This window comes from Pezoporus wallicus, unplaced genomic scaffold (genome assembly GCF_028554395.1).
Source record: "Pezoporus wallicus isolate ANWC-B61680 ecotype Strahan unplaced genomic scaffold, APGP_CSIRO_Pwel_v1 contig_161, whole genome shotgun sequence".
Lineage (NCBI taxonomy): Eukaryota > Metazoa > Chordata > Aves > Psittaciformes > Psittacidae > Pezoporus > Pezoporus wallicus.
In genome coordinates, this window is record NW_026642654.1 from 363,724 (window position 1) to 382,473 (window position 18,750).

Genomic DNA, 18,750 nt, shown 5'->3' on the forward strand with positions numbered 1-18,750 from the left:
TTCTGATAGTGGATGTATAAAAACTTGTGTAATTTGCTCAGTTCCAAACAGGTTCTTTAATCCAGACCTGCATAGAGTAAACAGCTATAAAAGGGGGATAAAATTAAACAAAACTTTGTGCTCACTCTACGTTTTTCTTCTGAGGATTTTAAAATGTCTGCCATGTACTTGTGCCTATATACATTTCTACTAATCATGTTGTTATTAACATTATAACATATTAATATTATGTTTATATATGAAAGCAGGTCATGGAGTTAAGGTATTTGGAAATATTTTAATTATCTGTGGTTAAATGATCAATATAATAGTGAAACCTGTAAATTTAAAATATTAAAGTAATTTATAAGCTAAGATAGAAGTTTGAAATTGCAAGACATAGCTGGATAAATATGGGTGTTTGTGCACTGTCTGTAATAAGACTTGTCTTAAAGTGCTCTCAGGTAACCTAAAATCGAAGGGCAAGTGAACAGCAAATTTTAATCTAAAAATATACAGTTATTTTGGAACCACTTTATCATTTGGATTATATAATATTAAACATTGAGTTTAGATTTTTAACTCTTGGATTATCAAGAGTTGAGTTAAATATCTGCATGACAGTCTCTAATGGCTTATGGTGCTGAGGTCTCTACTTGCTCTCCAGCAAAGTAGATGGGTCTGTATTTGTCTTTCCTCATGCAGGTTGGCCTGTTGGCATTGGTGGTTCCAGCTGCATATGCAGAAGGTTAACGCATGGTTTAACAGTAAGATCTATCAGGTTTAAAGTGCTTTGCTGACCCAAGGGAAGGGAGCTCAGCTGACCACATTGCAGTTGAAGCACCAGAAGTCCTTGGTGCAGTCCTGGAGCCTGGGTTGTGCAGCAAGCTGAACCGGGTCATTGGGGTGGTCCTGTTTAGTATGGGTATTTACAAAGAAATGTGATCTTCCAGGAGAAATCCCTAACCCTGTCAAGTGCTGATTGCTGCACTTGGGAAGAAGCATCAGCATTAAGGTGTCTGAAGGTGGGGTTAATGACAGCAGTGGTCCCCTCCTCACCAAAGCCCCAGTAAAAAACTTTGCTATTGTGAAGGCTGGAGTCATAAAGTGCATTAGGAACCCTTCAGAACAAAAGATGTTGAAGGTATTTGTAATTATTTATAAATACTCATGTGCCTGGTGCTGATTTCTGTAGCAGCCTTGAATTAACAACATCCAAAAGGTTTGCTTTCTTTTTCCTTGGAGGTCCTGCTGTTCTCTTTCTCTCCCTCTATTGCTCTGGGTCCCCAGCTGGACTCTGGAGGCATTGAGCCACCCTTGCAGTTAGGAGGGGATGCCCAAGGCCTCTATAGTGCAGCGTCATCTCCTGTGGAATACTTTGCTGGATTGCATGGTGCCTTCCTTCTCACATGGTCTTTGTTATCTGCTGTTTCAGTGTCCCCTCCCAGGGGCTCTGCTTTACTGTCATTGTATCTGTGAATAATTTCAGTTGGCATATAGCTATTACTTCTGATGGGTTTAGATTAGGTGTTGCTCTGTTGTTTCCCCTGTACAAACTCTTAATTGTAATTAAAAATAATGATGACCCTGTGATAATGTTTATTCCCAAGAAGACCCCAGCAGAGCATCTCTGGGTAGCTTGGTAGCTGAGCAAGCCTTTGACTGGGATGAGAAGAGTGCACTGTGGCCACTCACAGAGGACACCAGTGGTGGTGGAAAAGGTGCTCTCATTGCCAAGGCAGAGTGTGGGACTGCACTGAAGGCGTCAGGAGCCATACAGGAAGAATCGGCGTTCTCCCTGGCAGAAGAGGATGTTTTCTCCAATGTAGGTGAGTGTCAAGCCTTGCAGAGGGAAAGCTTCGTGTCCCGCACAGTACAGCCTCACCAACATGCATCCTGCACACCTGCAATGTTGTCCAACCCTTTAAACCCTGCTACTTATTTTCCAGCAATAGTAATTCCTGTCTTTGTAGCAGGAATTTTTTTGTGTTGCAGGCTACCTGTTGGGTACAACTTGTTTTCTACCCACAGGTATGTAGTGTTTTGTTCCTTTGCAGACAAAGCATTTCCTTTCCTTTTCAAGGACGCTCACACATAGTCAGTCAGGCTTCAGGGTCTATCTGCAGCATGTAGATCAAAGCAGTATGAGTCAGGGTATTCCTATATCAGTTTGGGTATTTGACAGTTGGAAGTAGTCTGTTCCTGTCAGTGCTGTGCTGTACCTACATATTTTGCCCAGCTTCCCAGCTGATTCACCCCTTGCTCTTGTTCAAACAAGGTCGTTTAGAGCAACTTTGGCTCTCAGTTGTGCTGTTGGGGCATTCTCTATGTAACATAAGCTGGAGGTGGGAAGCTGAGTCTCTATAACCTGAGACGCCTTTAAAACAGTGAAGGGGTGGACTACCAGGCCAATCTCGATGACTGGATTGATTGGCATATAAGGCCATACAATGAACCACCTTCAGTATCAGTAATCCAGTACTCTGGTGATTCAGAAAATGGTTTTAGATTGCCCTTACATGAGTTACATGACTTGCTTTCTCTGCTAGAGTCCTTTTTTCTTTTCTTTGCAAAGTATAGGGTTGATGCAGGGAGAATGTTAGTACCATTTTTTACTCTAATGCTTTCAAAAGGCCAAATTCCAAGCTGATATGTGATTACAGCTTCTGCCACTTGGGCGTAAAGGGGACAGGCATCGGTTCAGATGAAGGAGGACTTTGATTAAGTCCAGAAAAGTCCCATGCTGGTGTGATGCACACTTTGAAGGGCTGAGAACGTGTATATGGTGACTGGGCTGAACTCTTTCTGTCCATAAGAGATAATTTCTCCTTGCTTGATTCTTCTCCAGCAACAGCAGTGACTGCAGGCTTGGGATGGAGTGAACAGGGAAGGGCTGTAATGAGATTGGGAGTGTCAGGTAGGAACTGCAGTTGTCAGCTGTAAATGTGACATCGCATTTTTGGTTACTGTTTGTTTGTTTTCTAAATGCAGGAACATGGAATATTGCAGAAGTAAAATCCTGTTCTGTGACCTTTGGGACATTATCAGACCTGTCCGGGGAGTTAGGTGAGTGTTCTCTCTTTGGACTTCCATGTGAATTCTTCTATTGCTTTCTTAGACCCTTGGCCTAAAGTACTCTCATTGCTCACATACGGATCTTCTCCCTTGCAGCAGCATTTCATTAGACACTCTCCCACATAAAGCTTGCTTCCATCTGCAATCCAGCATACCAGCATTTGAAGAAGTGACATCAGAATGTTTTACTTGGCACTTTCCAAACTCATGTCTCATCTTGGAATAAATGACAAAAAAAAATATTGCCAGCATATTCTCCCTGTTACATCTGCTCACACAGGGGGGTTCTGTTGTGTTCTGATGTGTTCTGATGACCAGCAAATTCAGAGAATTCAGACACAGTGGAGAGCAGATGCCCAGGTTGGAGAGGTCCCGTTAGAGGTTGCCTAGCTAGAAGCTTCCTGGCCAGCACAGCAAAGGTTTTCCAGCTTAAGCATCTCCACACATGGCCTTGAGAAGGATGGAACACCTCCTGATTTTGTATTAAGTTGAGCCTTGTTCCTGGCTTTCACTTTGCTTCTCTGCAACTGTCTGTCCTTCTTGCTGCCTGATTCATACACTTTCTGCCTACCAGAAACTCACATTTGTCTGGAGGTCCAGGTAGCTGGCTGATGAATGCAAAGTCTGGTCCTGAATCTTTTTGAGATGCTAAAGGCAAGCAGAGATACACATAGATAGACATCTGTGCACAGAACAGCATGTGTGGTGTAAGCCAGAATGCTGAAATTAATTTCTAAAGCCAGACATGGTAATCAATAATCATTCCATATTTAATATTCTATTTTCCAACACTGCATCAGTGGAGTGAAGCAGTTCCTAATGTGCAAGTACTCAACAGGGAGAATATTAACATTGTTCACATTTGCATTTATGCAGAAAAAAATCAAACCAATACAGAACAATACAGAATCAAGGGAGTTGTTTAGGTGAAAGAAAGAAAGGAAAGATCAGATATGTGAAAAAAAAAAAAATCTAGTGTATAAAAGAACTGAAGAAGATGCTACTGCCGATGACACCAAGCTGTGTGGTTCGGTTGATACGCTGGAGGGAAGGATGCAGATAAAGGCATAATTAATTGGTTCTAATAATGTGAATATACCTGTGTGATTATCTTTTAGGTTAGAGGGGTGTTTTTTGGTTTTATTTTTTAAAAGGATGCCTTCCTGTATGCAGATAACGTGAAGAATAAATCATCCAAGGCCAGTCCTTCCAGATGCTGTTGGCACGCCAGCTCAAGTTTCGTCCCCGCAGACAGTGCATGGCAGGGGCAGGGTACGTCCCTTTGCTCTCTTTCTATTGAAACACAAGTGTACCAATGCTGACACCCTTTTCAGTCTGTTCCCTAAGCCTCAAAAATAAGGGTCCACTTCCCATGTGGCTCATCTGCACAAAGGCTGATAGAGGTAAGGAAGAAATTCAGCTTGTGTCTGGTTTTGGGCAGATGCCCAGAGCTGCTGTGAGCTTGGCCAGAGCAGCAGGTGCCCTGCACGGGATCTTTGAGAAGCGTGAGAACATGTAGTTTCTTTATGTTTTTACTTAGAAAGTGACAAAAAGGGATAAAGTGCATACAGTCTTGTTCAGTGCATTCATACTGCTGTGCAAAGCGTAATTAGACATTGTGGGTAGCAAGACCAGCTGTAGGGAGGCTGTCTGAAGGCTTCTGTAGCCTGGTGTCCTCTCTCCGGCAGTTGCACATAGTAGTTAAGGGCAGATAAGCACAGGAACAGGGCAAGCACAAAACGATCCCTCTCCACACCCAGCTGAGAGTGGATCAGGGACTCCCTGAGCCAGAGGCAACAGTATGGTCTCTGTGCTTCAAAACCCCATGTGTTAGCAGTCATCGCAGATTATTAAATTTGTGCAATGAATGAAAATTTGGGATTGGTTTTCATAACTGGAGCATTGTGTTTGTTGCCCTCCCATCACTGGGTGGCGAAGGTGGAGCTGGATGGCTCCTTTCCAGGCAGCCCCTGGCCTGGCCTCTGTGGGGTGGCCAAGGAAGAGCTGCAGGGAGGACAGGGTGCTGCTAGAGCATGGGGTACCTCTGCCAAAACTGAAAGTCTCCTCTGTAATACCCAGAACCCACACGCAAAATCCAGCTCCAGTGGACTCTGACAATCGGCATTGCAGTCTTTTTATGACTGGTTGCTTTCTTGTTACTTTTAAAATCTGCTTGATAGGCCAGCGTGGGTCCTGAGTGGCTGGAATAATTTGGCATGAACAGTGGGGGTATTATACGGCCTTTTCTCTTGACTTTTTGGTCAGGACTGAAGTATCTGTTTATACCCCTGCTGCTGGAAAGCTTTTACCCTGCTCTTGCAGGAATGGTGGCTGATGAGCCAAGCAGACCCCTTCTTGCTCTTCTAGCTGCTCTGATTACCTTAACTGCAGGGGAACCCAGACTGGTTGAATGCATTGAGGAGAACACACTGCGGTCATCACGCTCCACTGCCCGGCAGTAAACAGAGACTTTGAAGCAGACACATCAGTTTGGCCATCAGAGGATTTTGTAACTAGCATAGTTTGCTTTAAAAATATAAACAAAAAAAAAAACCTTTAAAAAACTAAACCAAAAAAAAACCAACCCTAAGCATTCCCTTCCCTTAGTGCTGTGTTTGTTCATCACCACGTTGCTGCTGGGCACTGTGTAACTTCTGAGCCCAAGCTCGTCTGCACAGGAAGGAGGGAGGCAACGCAGGTAGCTCTCCAGCAGCCTTTCCTTGTGTTGCATTTAGCACATGTCACACTTTGTGCTCTTGGGATTTGATCTGCAGTTGCAAAGCCAGGCAGAGCTCCACTTTTTCAATGCCCCATCTGGAAGCAGAACAGATGGGGCAAGTACAGCAGCTTGCTCTTGCAAACGTTGGAGCAGAAGCATTTTGATTGAAAGCAGAAATGGAAGGGTTCCTGCCCGCCCTACAGCTTGTTTCTTAGTAGTAGTAGTATTTTTCCTTTAATTCTTCAGTCTTGATATTGATGCAGAGGGGAGTGTCACAAACATGTATTCCTTGAATTTAGATGAGGAAATGGTTGGCAGTAAGGCCTGCGCTGCAGGCTAAATGAGCTCTTTGACAGTTAAACAAGGCCTGTTAGTGCTTGCAGGCCTCTGAACTGAAAAAAATAAAAGCCATTCATAACCTGAATATGAGCTGGGGTCATTTTATCAAATCCAGATCAGTACATTTAATGAGTCTCTTTGTTCTGTGCCAGGTTCACGGAGCAGCCTGGGCTGGCTCCCTGCTCCTCATCGGGATATCTTTTTGTGAAGTACCAGTAATAATAACATCCTAACCAACAAAAGGTTTGAGTCTTACATGTTGTTGCCACTGAAAGTGTATGTACATGGAGAGAGGGAGTTAGTAGTTAGGGAACTGAGGTCACTGTGATAGGGGTGTGTTTAAAAGACTGACAAATCAGGCTTATTTCAGGATTACACACTGCTAGGGTGATGTTCATTAATGATACACGTTGCTGGTGGTTAATTCTTAATCACTACCACATCTGGAGTGCTGTGCCCATTTCTGGGTTCCCCAGTACAAGATGGGAATGGACATACTGGAGTAGGTCCAGCAGAGTCTGTCATGTGTATGAACACCTGATGGGGTGGTTGCCTCTGACAATCACAGGAAATTCCACTTACACATGAGAAAATATTTGTGCTTTTTTTTTTATGGTGAGGGTATTCAGGCAGCAGAACAGATTGCCCAGAAGGTTGTGGAGTCTCCACCCTTGGAGATGTTAAGATCCTGGTGGCTACATCCCTGAGCAACCTGCTGTAGCTGAGCCTGCAGTGAGCAGCAGGGTGGAATCTCCAGAGGTCCCTTCCAACCTCAGCGATTCTGTAATCCTTGTTCTGTCATCAGCCATTGTCTCTGCATATTCAAAAAATTAGTCTTTAGTAATCTAAGCCATTAGCTATGGGTGTTGAGTGTCTTGGAGCTGAAGCCACATGGCCAGCACTGATGATTGCAGCCCCAGGAGGAAATTGAAGTGGTCAGCACGCTTCCATGTGGGAAGGGGGCCCCAAAATGGGCAACTTACTTCAGTTAGTTTTCCCTGCTCATCATTAGTATTTGCATACTTTTAATCCCTGCCACAAAGCTGAGAGAAAGGGGGGTGAATCTCTTCTGCTTCTGGCATAATTCACTTTCTTTTTGAGCCCAGGAACTGCTCTGGTTTTGCCAGGCACCTTTCTTGCTTGCTCTGCAGGGTTGTTCTGGATCCTCCTGCTCTTCCTCCTGTGCTTTACTTCAACAGTTTTAACTGCTTGCATATGTTTCCCAATATGGCCTTTGTGCACCTGTACCACAGGTCTGCTGCTGCCCCTTTGATGACACTGATGTACTTATGCTTACCCATCTCACAAAATACATTATAGGCCGCGGATGGGTTTGCTGTTACAAAATGTGTAACCTGCACAGAGTGGCTGGCTGGGCTGTTGTAGAGTACCTGTATCAGGTTCTAAGGCAAGCACATAATGATTTTATCCCGTTTTTCTGCTTCAGAGTGCAGTGGACCTGTGCTTTGGCAACAGCACAAGGCAGTGTCAGAAGTCCCATGTTCTGCTTTGCAAATGCAGCATCTCACGACAATGAAGGTTGTCTTTCTACCTGTGACTTGGCATCTTCCCAATGAATCCTTTATTGCCAAGGCAGGTTTTGCCTGGAACCCTCAGACAGCCCCATTGTCTCCTGGCTCCCCTCCTTCTTCTGTCCCGGGGTTAAAATGAATTTTAATTTCTTTGTTTCATGAGAATAAGCAGCTTCTTTCAATTAAAAGAAGACTTTAGTCTGGGATTTACTTAGTATTTTTGCATCTACTGAATTATGCTAGAGGAAGATGCCAAATGAGGGACACCTACACCCAGCTGAAACTGAAACAGGGTAGATTTAGGTTAGATATTAAGAAGGTATTCCTTACTGTGAGGGTGTGAAACACTGAAACAAGCTGCTCAAGGAAGCTGTGGATGCCCCATGCCTGGAAGTGTTCAAGGCCAGGTTGGACGGGGCTTTGAGTAACCTGGTCTAGTAGAAGGTGCCCCTGCCCATGGCAGGGGATTGGAACTGGAAGGTCTTTAAGGTTTCTTCCAACCCAAATCATGATTCTATGATTTTCTGAATAGATTCTTGCTTGCCACCTACCTTAGTCTCCCGGCAGCTCCACCCAGACAAAGCTGTACTTTCCTGTTCGCCTTCTGCTAGACCAGGTTGCTCAAATCCCTGTCCAACCTGGCCCTGAGCACTGCTTTTGTAAAAATGAACATCGGGAATTATCAAGATGTTGGTCTATAGGTACACTGGGAGATACCACTTCTATGAGTACTAAACCCACCAGGGGAACAGGAGTACTTGTTGCTGCACGGAACGTTCGTTTTTGTGTTTGGTTTTCTCCTATTGGAGGAATTACTGACCAACTTTAGCCTGTGAGAGAATTTATGACCCATGGAAAAGCAGTTGCTGATTTTAAAATATTAGAGACTATTCAAAGTTTAAAAACATTCCAGGAGTTGTCAGTGTAGAAAGGAAATACGCTACACAAGAGGAGAGATTTTAAACCACAGGCAGAGTGTGCACTGCACAGGCTAAGGAGCTGGGACTTGCCGTGTCCTCCCTCCGATGCACCTTGTGGCATAGTTAATGGGCTGGGGAGTGCAGGTTGCTATTGTCTTCATCCACAACAGCTAAATCCTCCAGAGTTCTGAGCCAGACCCTCAGGTTACCTAACTGGGGAGAAGCAGCAGAAGCTTTTTGGTGCTGGTATCCCATGCTACAGCTTACACAAACTGTTCTTCAGACATCTAACTCATTCATGTATATTGTGCCTCTCTCAAATCTAGATGCATTCATTTGCCTAAAATACTTAGACTGTAATTTTATTGAGGAATGCGTTCAAAAATACTTGCTCCTATTTTGTTGAAGAAGGAAAGAAATACTGTCTATGCATGGATTTTAAACTGAGAAACTTGAGCAATGTCTAGAATCATGTTTATGACATTTGGCAGCAAACTGGAGAGAGCAACTTCTTGGAAACAATTTTCTTCTGTCCTCCCCAGCATGCTTTTGGTTTTGGCCCTGCTTCAATGAGAAGTTTTTTCCATGCATCTTGGGATTTTTTTTTATATTTGTTTTTATTTTAAGAGACGTGACCAGCTAAGAGTTGTTATATGCTGTGTTTTCAAAATCTTTTTCCCTGTTAGGATAAGACTTGAGATTGTTGCACTCAAACCATTAAAAAATTATCAAAATCTCTCTAAATTGGAGAGACATCAATTTGATGGATGGACCACTCAATGGATAAAGAACTGGCTGGATGGCTGCATGTAAATAGTTGTGGTCAATGCTCAATGTCCAGCTGGAGACCAGTAACGAGTGGTGTCCCTCAGGGACTGGTGTTGGGACCGGTCTTGTTTAACATCTTCGTCACTGACATGGACAGTGGGATTGAGTGCGCCCTCAGCAAGTTTGCCGATGACACCAAGCTGTGTGGTTCAGTTGATACGCTGGAGGGAAGGAATGCCATCCAGAGGGACCTTGACACGCTTGTGAGGTGGGCTGATGCCAACCTCATGAAGTTTAACCATGCCAAGTGCAAGGTCCTACACCTGGGTCGGAGCAATCCCAGGCACAGCTACAGGTTGGGCAGAGAAGAGATTCAGAGCAGCCCTGTGGAGAAGGACTTGGGGGTGCTGGTTGATGAGAAAAATGAACATGAGCCGGCTTCAGTGTGCTCTCGCAGCCCAGAAAGCCAACCATATTCTGGGCTGCGTCAAAAGGAGCGTGACCAGCAGGTCGAAGGAGGTGATCCTGCCCCTTTACTCTGCTCTTGTGAGACGTCACCTGGAGTATTGTGTGTAGTTCTGGTGTCCTCAACATAAAAAAGACATGGAACTGTTGGCACAAGTCCAGAGAAGGGCCACGAGGATGATCAGGGACTGGAGCACCTCCCATATGAAGACGGGCTGAGAAAGTTGGGGCTGTTCAGCCTGGAGAAGAGAAGGCTGCGTGGAGACCTCATAGCAGCCTTCCAGTATCTGAAGGGGGCCTGTAGGGATGCTGGAGAGGGACTCTTAATTAGAGACTGTAGTGATAGGACAAGGGGTAACAGGTTAAAACTTAAACAGTGGAAGTTCAGATTGGATATAAGGAGGAAATTCTTTCCTGTTAGGGTGGTGAGGCACTGGAATAGGTTTCCCAGGGAGGTTGTGAATGCTCCATCCCTGGCAGTGTTCAAGACCAGGTTGGATGAGGCCTTGGGTGATATGGTTTAGTGTTGAGGTGTCCCTGGCCATGGTAGGGGGGTTGGAACTTGATGATCTTAAGGTCCTTTCCAACCCTAACTATTCTATGATTCTATGATTCTATGATTCTATGATTCTATGAAGTAGTCCTTTCAACAGCTTGTGCTGATTTATCTGGTTTTTTGCAACTCCTTCAGTTTGGGCAAAGGAATTAGACTGGTCTGTTTTGCCTTCTTGCCTGAGTATCGTTTGCCAGTGCTGTATGGAGAGGCAGCTCAGGGCTTGTGGCCAGAGTTTCAAAGGCACCAGATGCTGGCAGATAGAGAAACCTAGAAGATTTTCAAAAGTTTTTTGCCTAGTCCTCATGAAATGATAAGAATTGATGCAGGGTAGGTGTTACCTATTTAATGCATATTTACAGTTGCATGTATGCCAAGATGGTGCCTTTCTGGCTTACATTCAAGAAAAGAAAATAAACCAAGAAGATTAAGTCAAGAACGCAGTTGGTTCTATTTTTGATAGGAAAGAAAACACCAATGAGAGCATTAAAAAATGCATAAATTCTTTTCTAATATTACTCTTCCATACAAATAACTGCCCTGAGGATGGTGTGTTGCAGTGAGTGGAAAAGCCTGCTGTGTCTGCCAGTGTTTCTGGATATGCCTGAATCCTTCTCCATGAAATAAAGAAAATGTGAGACAAGCCATGCTATTAGTATTGTAAAGCTTGTTTTCTTGAAGTGCAGGATGGAAGCACTTTTGTTCCTGTATGTATTTTTCTGTCCTTCTTTAATTTTCCTCCTGTCCTGAAGAGTACAGTCACTAATTGTCAATCAGCAGCCAGCTGTAGTTTTCAAAATACATTGACGACGCATGTGCGTACATGCACAACCAGACAGCCCATTGGCAAGCAGGAAGATGACAGATCTCTGCAGCAATTTTGTTACTAGTGTGAGTCTGGGAAGTAGCATGGATTTGAACATAATTAATTTGTATGCTTGTCCTAACAGATGATCCTTCAGCTATTGACCTGGACTCTGACTGGAAGGCTCCCTTGGAAGAGTGGGGAAACTGGACGGGAGATGAGGAGCACCAGACAGGGGATGAGAAGGAGAAGGTGAGACAGTGTTGCTGCTAACTATGCTGATTCTATGACCAAGGAAGAGCTGCTCCACTGGGATCACTCTCAGCCAGACCAGGGTGTCCAAACCTGCCCCAAAGACGGGCTCTTCCGGTTGTGGGGGCCTTCCAACAGTGGGAGAAAGCACTTGGCATGGTCACTCCCCTGATCTGTCTGAGAGAGCTGGAGCTTGGGACACACTTGCAGGACGTGTGAGTTGGCTTGTTCTGAGAGTTCATCATGTGGTGACACTGCTGCCCTGAGCAGCAAACATCAGGTGTTTGCCACCCTGTGTGAATGAACTCTTTCTACTGCCACTGACCTTCCTGAATACCTGGGGCTCAAAAGAGGTGCAGAGTCCACAGCTGGCACCAGCCTTCACACCGTCGCAAGCAGCTGGGATATGTTTACTTAAGTGAGAGAGTTTGCTGACAGTGATGCAGTTGTGGAGAGGTAGAAGAGAGGACTTGCTGTTTGGCTTGCCTTGTAGAAGCACAGGGCAGTGACCCTCTTTGACAGCAGTGAGAAGAGCATATTGAGCTTTTTGCAAAGAGCTGTTTTAAGCTGAGATGTATGCATTACCCAGAGAGATGCCCTGCTTGTACACTGTCAGCACATGCTCCTGGAGGTAACCAGTTTTACTGAAAAAAATGAATCAGCAGCTCCATACCTCCTCTCATAAAATCCCTGATGCTTTCAGGATTTGCTAAAAGGCGAAGCAGGCATTTGTTTCTGCCTTTCTGGACTCAAAAGCAAAATGCAGCAGAAGAAGAAGAAAATGGAAGTGAAGAAAGCAAAGGGCGGAGCAGGACTGAGGCTTGTGAGTATTTTGTATTCCCAGAGTAGTATCTGGTTTTCCAAGAACAGAGGGGGGTGTCTTCTCCATTAGGATGATGTGATCTAAGGGGGTTTGTCTTCCTCTCCATCTTCTAACTTCCTCTTCTTTCTTCTCCCTGCCCTCTTATAAAAGAAGGGTAGCACAGTGACCAGTGTGTTTTTGCAATACAGTATTCCCCAACACATTTACAAAATAGTTTGATTTTGCAATGCAGAGAGGAACAGATGGCTTTAATCATGGAAGAAGAAATGCATTCTCAGGAAAATGCACTTCAGATTTAGTGTACAGCTGGGCTGTGTTTTACCCATGGTGGAAGGTCACCTGGAGATACTAACAGTAATGCAAATGTGGTTTCCAAAAGCCAGTGAAGATAAAGCAAGACCAGTGTTATACCAGTAAAACACTTATTGAGAGCAAAATGTCTCAGAGCACAACAGAGAAAGGCTGTGGAAAATGTCAGCTTGTTTGGAATGGGAGGTACAAAGGAACAGATTGTTGACTGGGTTTTGGACCAGTCCTTGGCGGTGATGTCCTTGCTGCTCCATGAAATGGGGACCCCCCATAATGTCCTAATTGTTTTTCATTCACTTGTCACTGAACGTGGCTCTGGACTTGTATGGCTGTGTAATATCATTTGTCTTCCCCTCACACCCACTGTGGTCTTTCCTGATCCTCAGGACAGTTTTGTTCCCTTGAACTCTTGATGCTCTCATTTTAAGAGAAACACTTTTAACTGACTCACTGACCACAATGCATGTGGTCATTACAGCAACCCACCAGTTACCAGGGTGCTGCCGGGCTACTCTCTCTCTTGCACATCCAATTAGTTGCTTTAGCCTTGTATGTACTTTAATGAATAATCTTAATAATGCTGTTCAGACTCCTCATGACAGCACAGTTTCGTCTGGCATGTTTATGATGGGACAGAGGGAGCTCATGTTTCATGTCAGTCCCAAATGCTGGTGTCTGCTGCTGTGCAAGCTCATCCTTTGGCGATAGACATAAAAAAATGAAATTACATATGAAGCCACATATACAAAGTTGCTCATCACACACCCTGTGCTACCTCTGTCAACTGTGGTCATTTAGCAGTCACATCTTAGTCTTCAGTCTCACTATACAGTTACAGTACTTTCCCCTCAATATATCTTGCTGTACTTCTATTCACTGAGGGAAACAAAGGGAAAGATGGTAATGAAAGACAATTTCAACACTTTAATCCCTTCTAAAACAAACAAAGTAGGTAGATGACGTGCCAGAATACTCTAATAATTTATAAACTAATTTGTCCTGCTGTTTCTTCAAATACCCTAATTCCCTCTGATAATGACATTTTCTCTCATATTTTGTACTTGCATATGCTTTATTTAACTCATATACTTAGTGAAGCATATTGTTTCAATTAAGCCCCAGGAAGGTTTGGAAACAAGAATGGAAGAAGGCCCAAGGGGCTTTTTATCCAGAAAACATAGCAGTGATGCAGTCTGTGCTTCCTTCAAAAACTCCTTGGATGTTGCTATTAATTCACCCAGTAATGGTAAGTGATTGTTTTTTGAACATCTGATGAATTTTTGTTTCAGAATAATGCATAATCTGAGGAGTGTTCACAAATGCATTTTTAACAGAATATGCAAAACGCTTCTTTAACTGTGTCATTTCTTAGAGAGGCTCTGTAAAACTTTGAGGTTTTTCTGTGACAGATACATATTCCTGCTCCTGTTAGAGTTAATAAGCAAAACTACTATTGCATTTAGTATTTTGCACAGTGCTTTTAAATGTGAAATAGAAGCAGATGTGTGTGTGAGTGAGTCAGAGCCTGCTAAAAACATACACAGCCCTTCCCATGACTTTGGATTACCCTTGAAAATAGGTGGCCCTTGTAAAACGTATCTGAGAACCCCAAAATACTCATTTCAGGTGAAAACCCAGCAGTGTCCAGGGACATGATTGCATGTAGAAGGTTTGTGCACTGGCCCCATTGTTTGTATGGTAGGTGTACCTGGAAAAAAGGAGAGGAGGAAGAGGAAAAAAATGAAGAAAGAGACTTGAAGGAGCTGCGCAGCTGCCAGAGTGACAACACAATGGGGCAGGCATGCCAGTGCACTGCAAGGATTCCGCTTTCTGTGATGCTGCACTGAGTCCAAAGCAAAGAGAGGATATAGGGGACCTCCCAGGAAAGAAAGAGGAGAAGAGGAGCTGTGAGCCAGAGTGTGTGAGTGAGTGAGAGAACGGAGAGAATGAGCATGCTGTGCACAGGAGGTGGCATTGAAACAGAGTAGCCGTTCATTATAAACTGCTGCTCTTGGTTAGAAGCTGTTGAATGGGGTTTGACTGGTTGCATTAAGTCCTTTCAGTTTTTCACTGCTATGTTGTTTGTCAACTTGTAATGTTATATGCCATTGTAGAAACAGTCAGGACGCTCCTGACTGTGACTGTACTTTGGTCCCATGGCGGATCCACCAGCTAGTCTGGTCTTCTCTGGCTTTTTTGCAGAGATACTTGTTGACAGGCTAGTAATGTACAGAAGGAACCATTGATCAGAGACAAAGGGAGAATACAAGGATCATTCTTAAACCTCCTAAATCTTTTTGACCTTCGTTGGCTGCTGTTATCTGACTATGGTCTCATACCTTGATGTATTTATACTTTTCACGCCACATAAGGCTAACTTGTTCTACAAGGGAAAATTTCTAAAGGAGATTTTAAAATTATTTGGAAAGATGATCTAAACCCTTTATTTCTCCTCAGGTTTCACGGTCTGCTAAAGTTTAAAGTCTGGATGTCCAAAGCATGTTGCATTTGTACTTAGAGTAGACTGAAGTAACTTTTAAAAATAATTTTTCTTAATCTGAAGGTTTTTATAGTTTTGTTAAATATTCCAATATAAATGAAATTTGTGAATGAAGTTTTTTAAAATGTCATTTTAGTATTTGTTGAAGAGTGTGTATTTCTTGTTGTCAGAGGGCTTATGGTATGGAGGAGGGAATGTGTTACAATTGAATACTGAGGTTTACAAAAAGCGCAGAGCTGTCACCACTAACAGCTGAAGCCCTTTATCTCTAGAGGAGCTGCAGCTTTACTGGCAGCTGTGAGGGTTCCATCAGAGGGTCTTGAGACTGTGCCTCCACCTGACCCATCCTAGAAGTGCTGCCTGGAATATGAGGTAGTGATTGAGAAATCTCCATCTGCATTGGACTTTGTGCCTTTGGAGATTGTGTGGGAAGATTACATTGGTAACGTGTTAAATGTATGCAAGTTTGTAAGCATTGGGCTGGTGCGCTGAAACTCATTTCACATGGAACACTGAGTAACTAGGGATGATAATGGCTTTACTCTGCCACAGCAGTACTCCTGATTGCATCACTGGGCTGGAAGATAGCCATGTGCTTTTGACATTGCAGCCACTGAATCCCGGATGCTGGCTTGTCAGCTTTATCTGGAGTTCTATGCTATTACCTGACAGCCTTCATCTGCATAGCTGTCAACACAGCTGTATCCTTCAGAGAAGCAATTAGTTGCAGCAATGTATTTGTGTTTCGAGTTTAGCTACTGTATGTTCTCTTGTGCTGTGACTGTTGGGTAGTTATCAGTACAGTGTGTCCTGAAAATTCAGCACAGCAGGATTGTTTCAGACAGGCAGGTGAAGGGTACTCTTAACTGCTACCACTTAGCAACCCACTATCTAGACTCTGCAAGTCTTGGTGATTGTGTCTCAATGTAGGCAAAATATAGGCAGTTTATGAGCGGACTGAATAGACCAAAGTGCTTTTATCTGGAAAGTAGCTGGTTTGGAGCAGATGTATAACAAGAAAATATATAGCGTCACTGGAGAAACAAGTACAGCAAGTTCAAGGATTTAGAAGAGTATGTGGGTAATGACTAAAGTTCTGCTATCTCTGAAGCCAATGGAAAACATTCATTCATTGACCTCACTGGGGCCAGGATGTTGCTCAAGGTCTTTGTTTAACATTGAAGATAACCTCTGTCATAAAAAAAAAAAAAGGAAGAATGAAGGAGATAAAGAGAGGCTCCTGATTTCTTCTGTATTTTTCCTCTGTATCTACTTGCAAACTTTTTGGTCTGTGTAATTATGTTTTTTTTTTCAAATGTTCATTGTTTTAATAATAAATATCAAAACTTTTGCCCAAAGCCCAGCATTCAAGAGCAGTATTATTTAATTAGTTTGTATGTGTGCAAGTAAGAGCATGTGTTTTTGGCTAAAACCATTTAATTTTCAAGCTTTTTTGGTGTACTGTAAATGTTTTTTAATATATTTACTTCATCTGAACCCTTTTATGGTGTGGTGGTTTAAACCCAGTCAGGCAATTCGTTAATGCACTTCCCCCCCCCCCCCCTTCTTGCCCTCCCCCTGCTCCCGGAGGGACAGAGAGGAGAGTCAAAAAGAATGCAACTCCCACAGGTTGAGATAAGAACAGTTTAGTAACTAAGGTATAACACAAATCACTACTGCTACCACCAATGATAATAATGATAAAGGAAATAACAAGGGAAGAGAATACAACACCTCACCACCAGCCAACCGATAACTCGCCCACCCCTCCCCCCCAGCCCGACCAAGCACCCACCGATACCTCCTCCAACCCTGCAGTCTCCCAGCCCTTCCGGCTCACTCCCAGTTACATTCTGGGCATGACGTGCTGTGGTATGGAATACCTCTTTGGCTAGCTTGGGTCACATGTCCTGTCTCTGCTTCCTCCTGGCTTCCCCTCCGCCCTAGCAGAGCATGAGGCTCACAAAGCCCTTGGCCAAACCAAAACATCATTGTTATCAGCTCTGTTCCCAGGCCAAAAGTCAAAACACTGCACTGCACCAGCTACCAAGAAGGAGAAAAATGACTGCTACTGCTGAACCCAGGACATATGGTTAGGAAATCCTCATGACATTCTTCTTTTGTTGGGATGAAAGAGCAATCAATACCTGCAACACCGACAAGTTGACTGTGGTGCTGATGACAAGCAGCAGTAAATTATATTACCCAGTTTTTCTGACAAATTCATCAGTACCGCTCTTACTGACATCAGTGGTATCAGGAGAGCTGTGTGTTTCTTCTGCCTCCACTGTTCCACAGATGGGAAGTCATCACTGTAATACAGACGGGCTCAGTAGTTTATAGCAGCACATGATTTAATAATACATACTAACGTAAGCAAAGAAAATACATTCCTTCAACTGAATTGTAGTTGATTGTAGGCTTTCCTAAGTGATGGCAAACCTCTCTTCAGGAAAAGTTTGGTGTCTGTATTGTTTTTGTGATTCATGTGCGGTATTGGTACCATTGCTGAGAGTAGTCAGGAAAGTATTTGGGTACTGTTTGATACATGCCTGAAGCCTTTCTGCGCCGCATCCCCCAGATCTGCTGCTACGCGGGTTCCCAGGGATGGGCAAGTGTGCTGAGGGTCTGGTTCCTCCGTGAGAGGACTAAATTTAAAAAAAACAACCAAATCAAATCACTCAGCAACTGCTGTTAACTTCCACTTTTTCATTTCCTAGTCCTCGGAGGCTGAAAAACCATTGCTCAGCTTAACAAATGGTCTTTGCATATGACCAGCACCTTCGAAATCCAGACTGTTGAGTCCCGTAGGAAATTCACCTTCCTTTCAACACTGCGTGTTCAAGCTGCTCCCTGGTTTCTATGCGTTTAAGACATGTTTCCTCTTCTCCGCTGTGGGAATTAACTGTTCTGTGCAGATCAACAGCCTGCTATGCTGCTTCTGGCACTGGGAGTGTTAAATGAATGTGCTAGATATGCTTATTCTCCTAGTCTCTGATCTTCACCAGCTGAAGACCAGCATAAATCCTCAGATAGGAGATTCAGCATCCCTCCAAGAAGTTGGAGCATTGCTTGTGCTATAGCTGAAAGTTTCCATTCTCTGTGTAGCTTATCCCCTGAAAGGGTAAGTCTAGAGTAGCCTCTCTTTTCTCATTCCTCAACCCACTGTGGTCTAATTGCCAGTTCATGGGCCAGATCCAGCTGGTTCCCCCTTCTTTTTCCCTAAGCAATTTATTACTTGCTTGAGTAGCATATGCCTTGGGAACACCCAAAAGCTCTCCCTGCCCCTGCAGACAACCCAGTGGCTGGAAACCAAGCCTCTGGTGCAGCCACAGCATAGGAGGTGGGATAATGCATGGCTTAGAAAACATCTATAATCTGGTTAGGAGCAAGCAATTTATTGTTACAGCAGCAGCAGCAAATAAAGAAATACTGCTTTAAGTTTCAACTTTCTCTTAAACTCAGTCTAATCTATTTTTGTAATGATGCTCTTTCTTGGGGGAAGCCTTTTGAAAGTGGAGGATTGGCTACATCCCATATCCGTGGGCAATGGGTCTGTGAGTATTTCAGGGATTAAGATGTGGTTGATGCTGTAATTGATGAACTCCTGACCTACAAAGCTGGGTTTACTCATAGTCAGACTGCAGGATGCAGATGCAGAGGCTGGAGCTTTGCTTCACACTTAAACTGTGTTATAATACCATCAGGGTT

At 43.7% G+C, this 18,750-nt stretch overlaps 1 protein-coding gene across 3 annotated transcripts in view; it reads left to right on the forward strand.

The window, feature by feature from the left end:
- The window catches only part of LOC130611210 (protein LYRIC-like), a 28,315-nt gene extending 13,899 nt beyond the window's left edge, over positions 1-14,416 (forward strand). The window contains exons 5-11 of one of the 3 annotated variants that reach the window (XM_057431761.1): positions 1,590-1,808; positions 2,971-3,045; positions 4,228-4,326; positions 11,301-11,407; positions 12,111-12,230; positions 13,656-13,785; positions 14,242-14,416. In XM_057431761.1, the coding sequence (XP_057287744.1) occupies positions 1,590-1,808; positions 2,971-3,045; positions 4,228-4,326; positions 11,301-11,407; positions 12,111-12,230; positions 13,656-13,785; positions 14,242-14,297 (806 nt within the window). In that variant the 3' untranslated portion in view covers positions 14,298-14,416. Of the gene's footprint in view, positions 1-1,589; positions 1,809-2,970; positions 3,046-4,227; positions 4,327-11,300; positions 11,408-12,110; positions 12,231-13,632; positions 13,786-14,241 lie in introns of those variants that run through there. The other 2 variants (XM_057431762.1, XM_057431763.1) reach the window with 2 other exon arrangements.
- Positions 14,417-18,750: the final 4,334 nt, after the last annotated feature.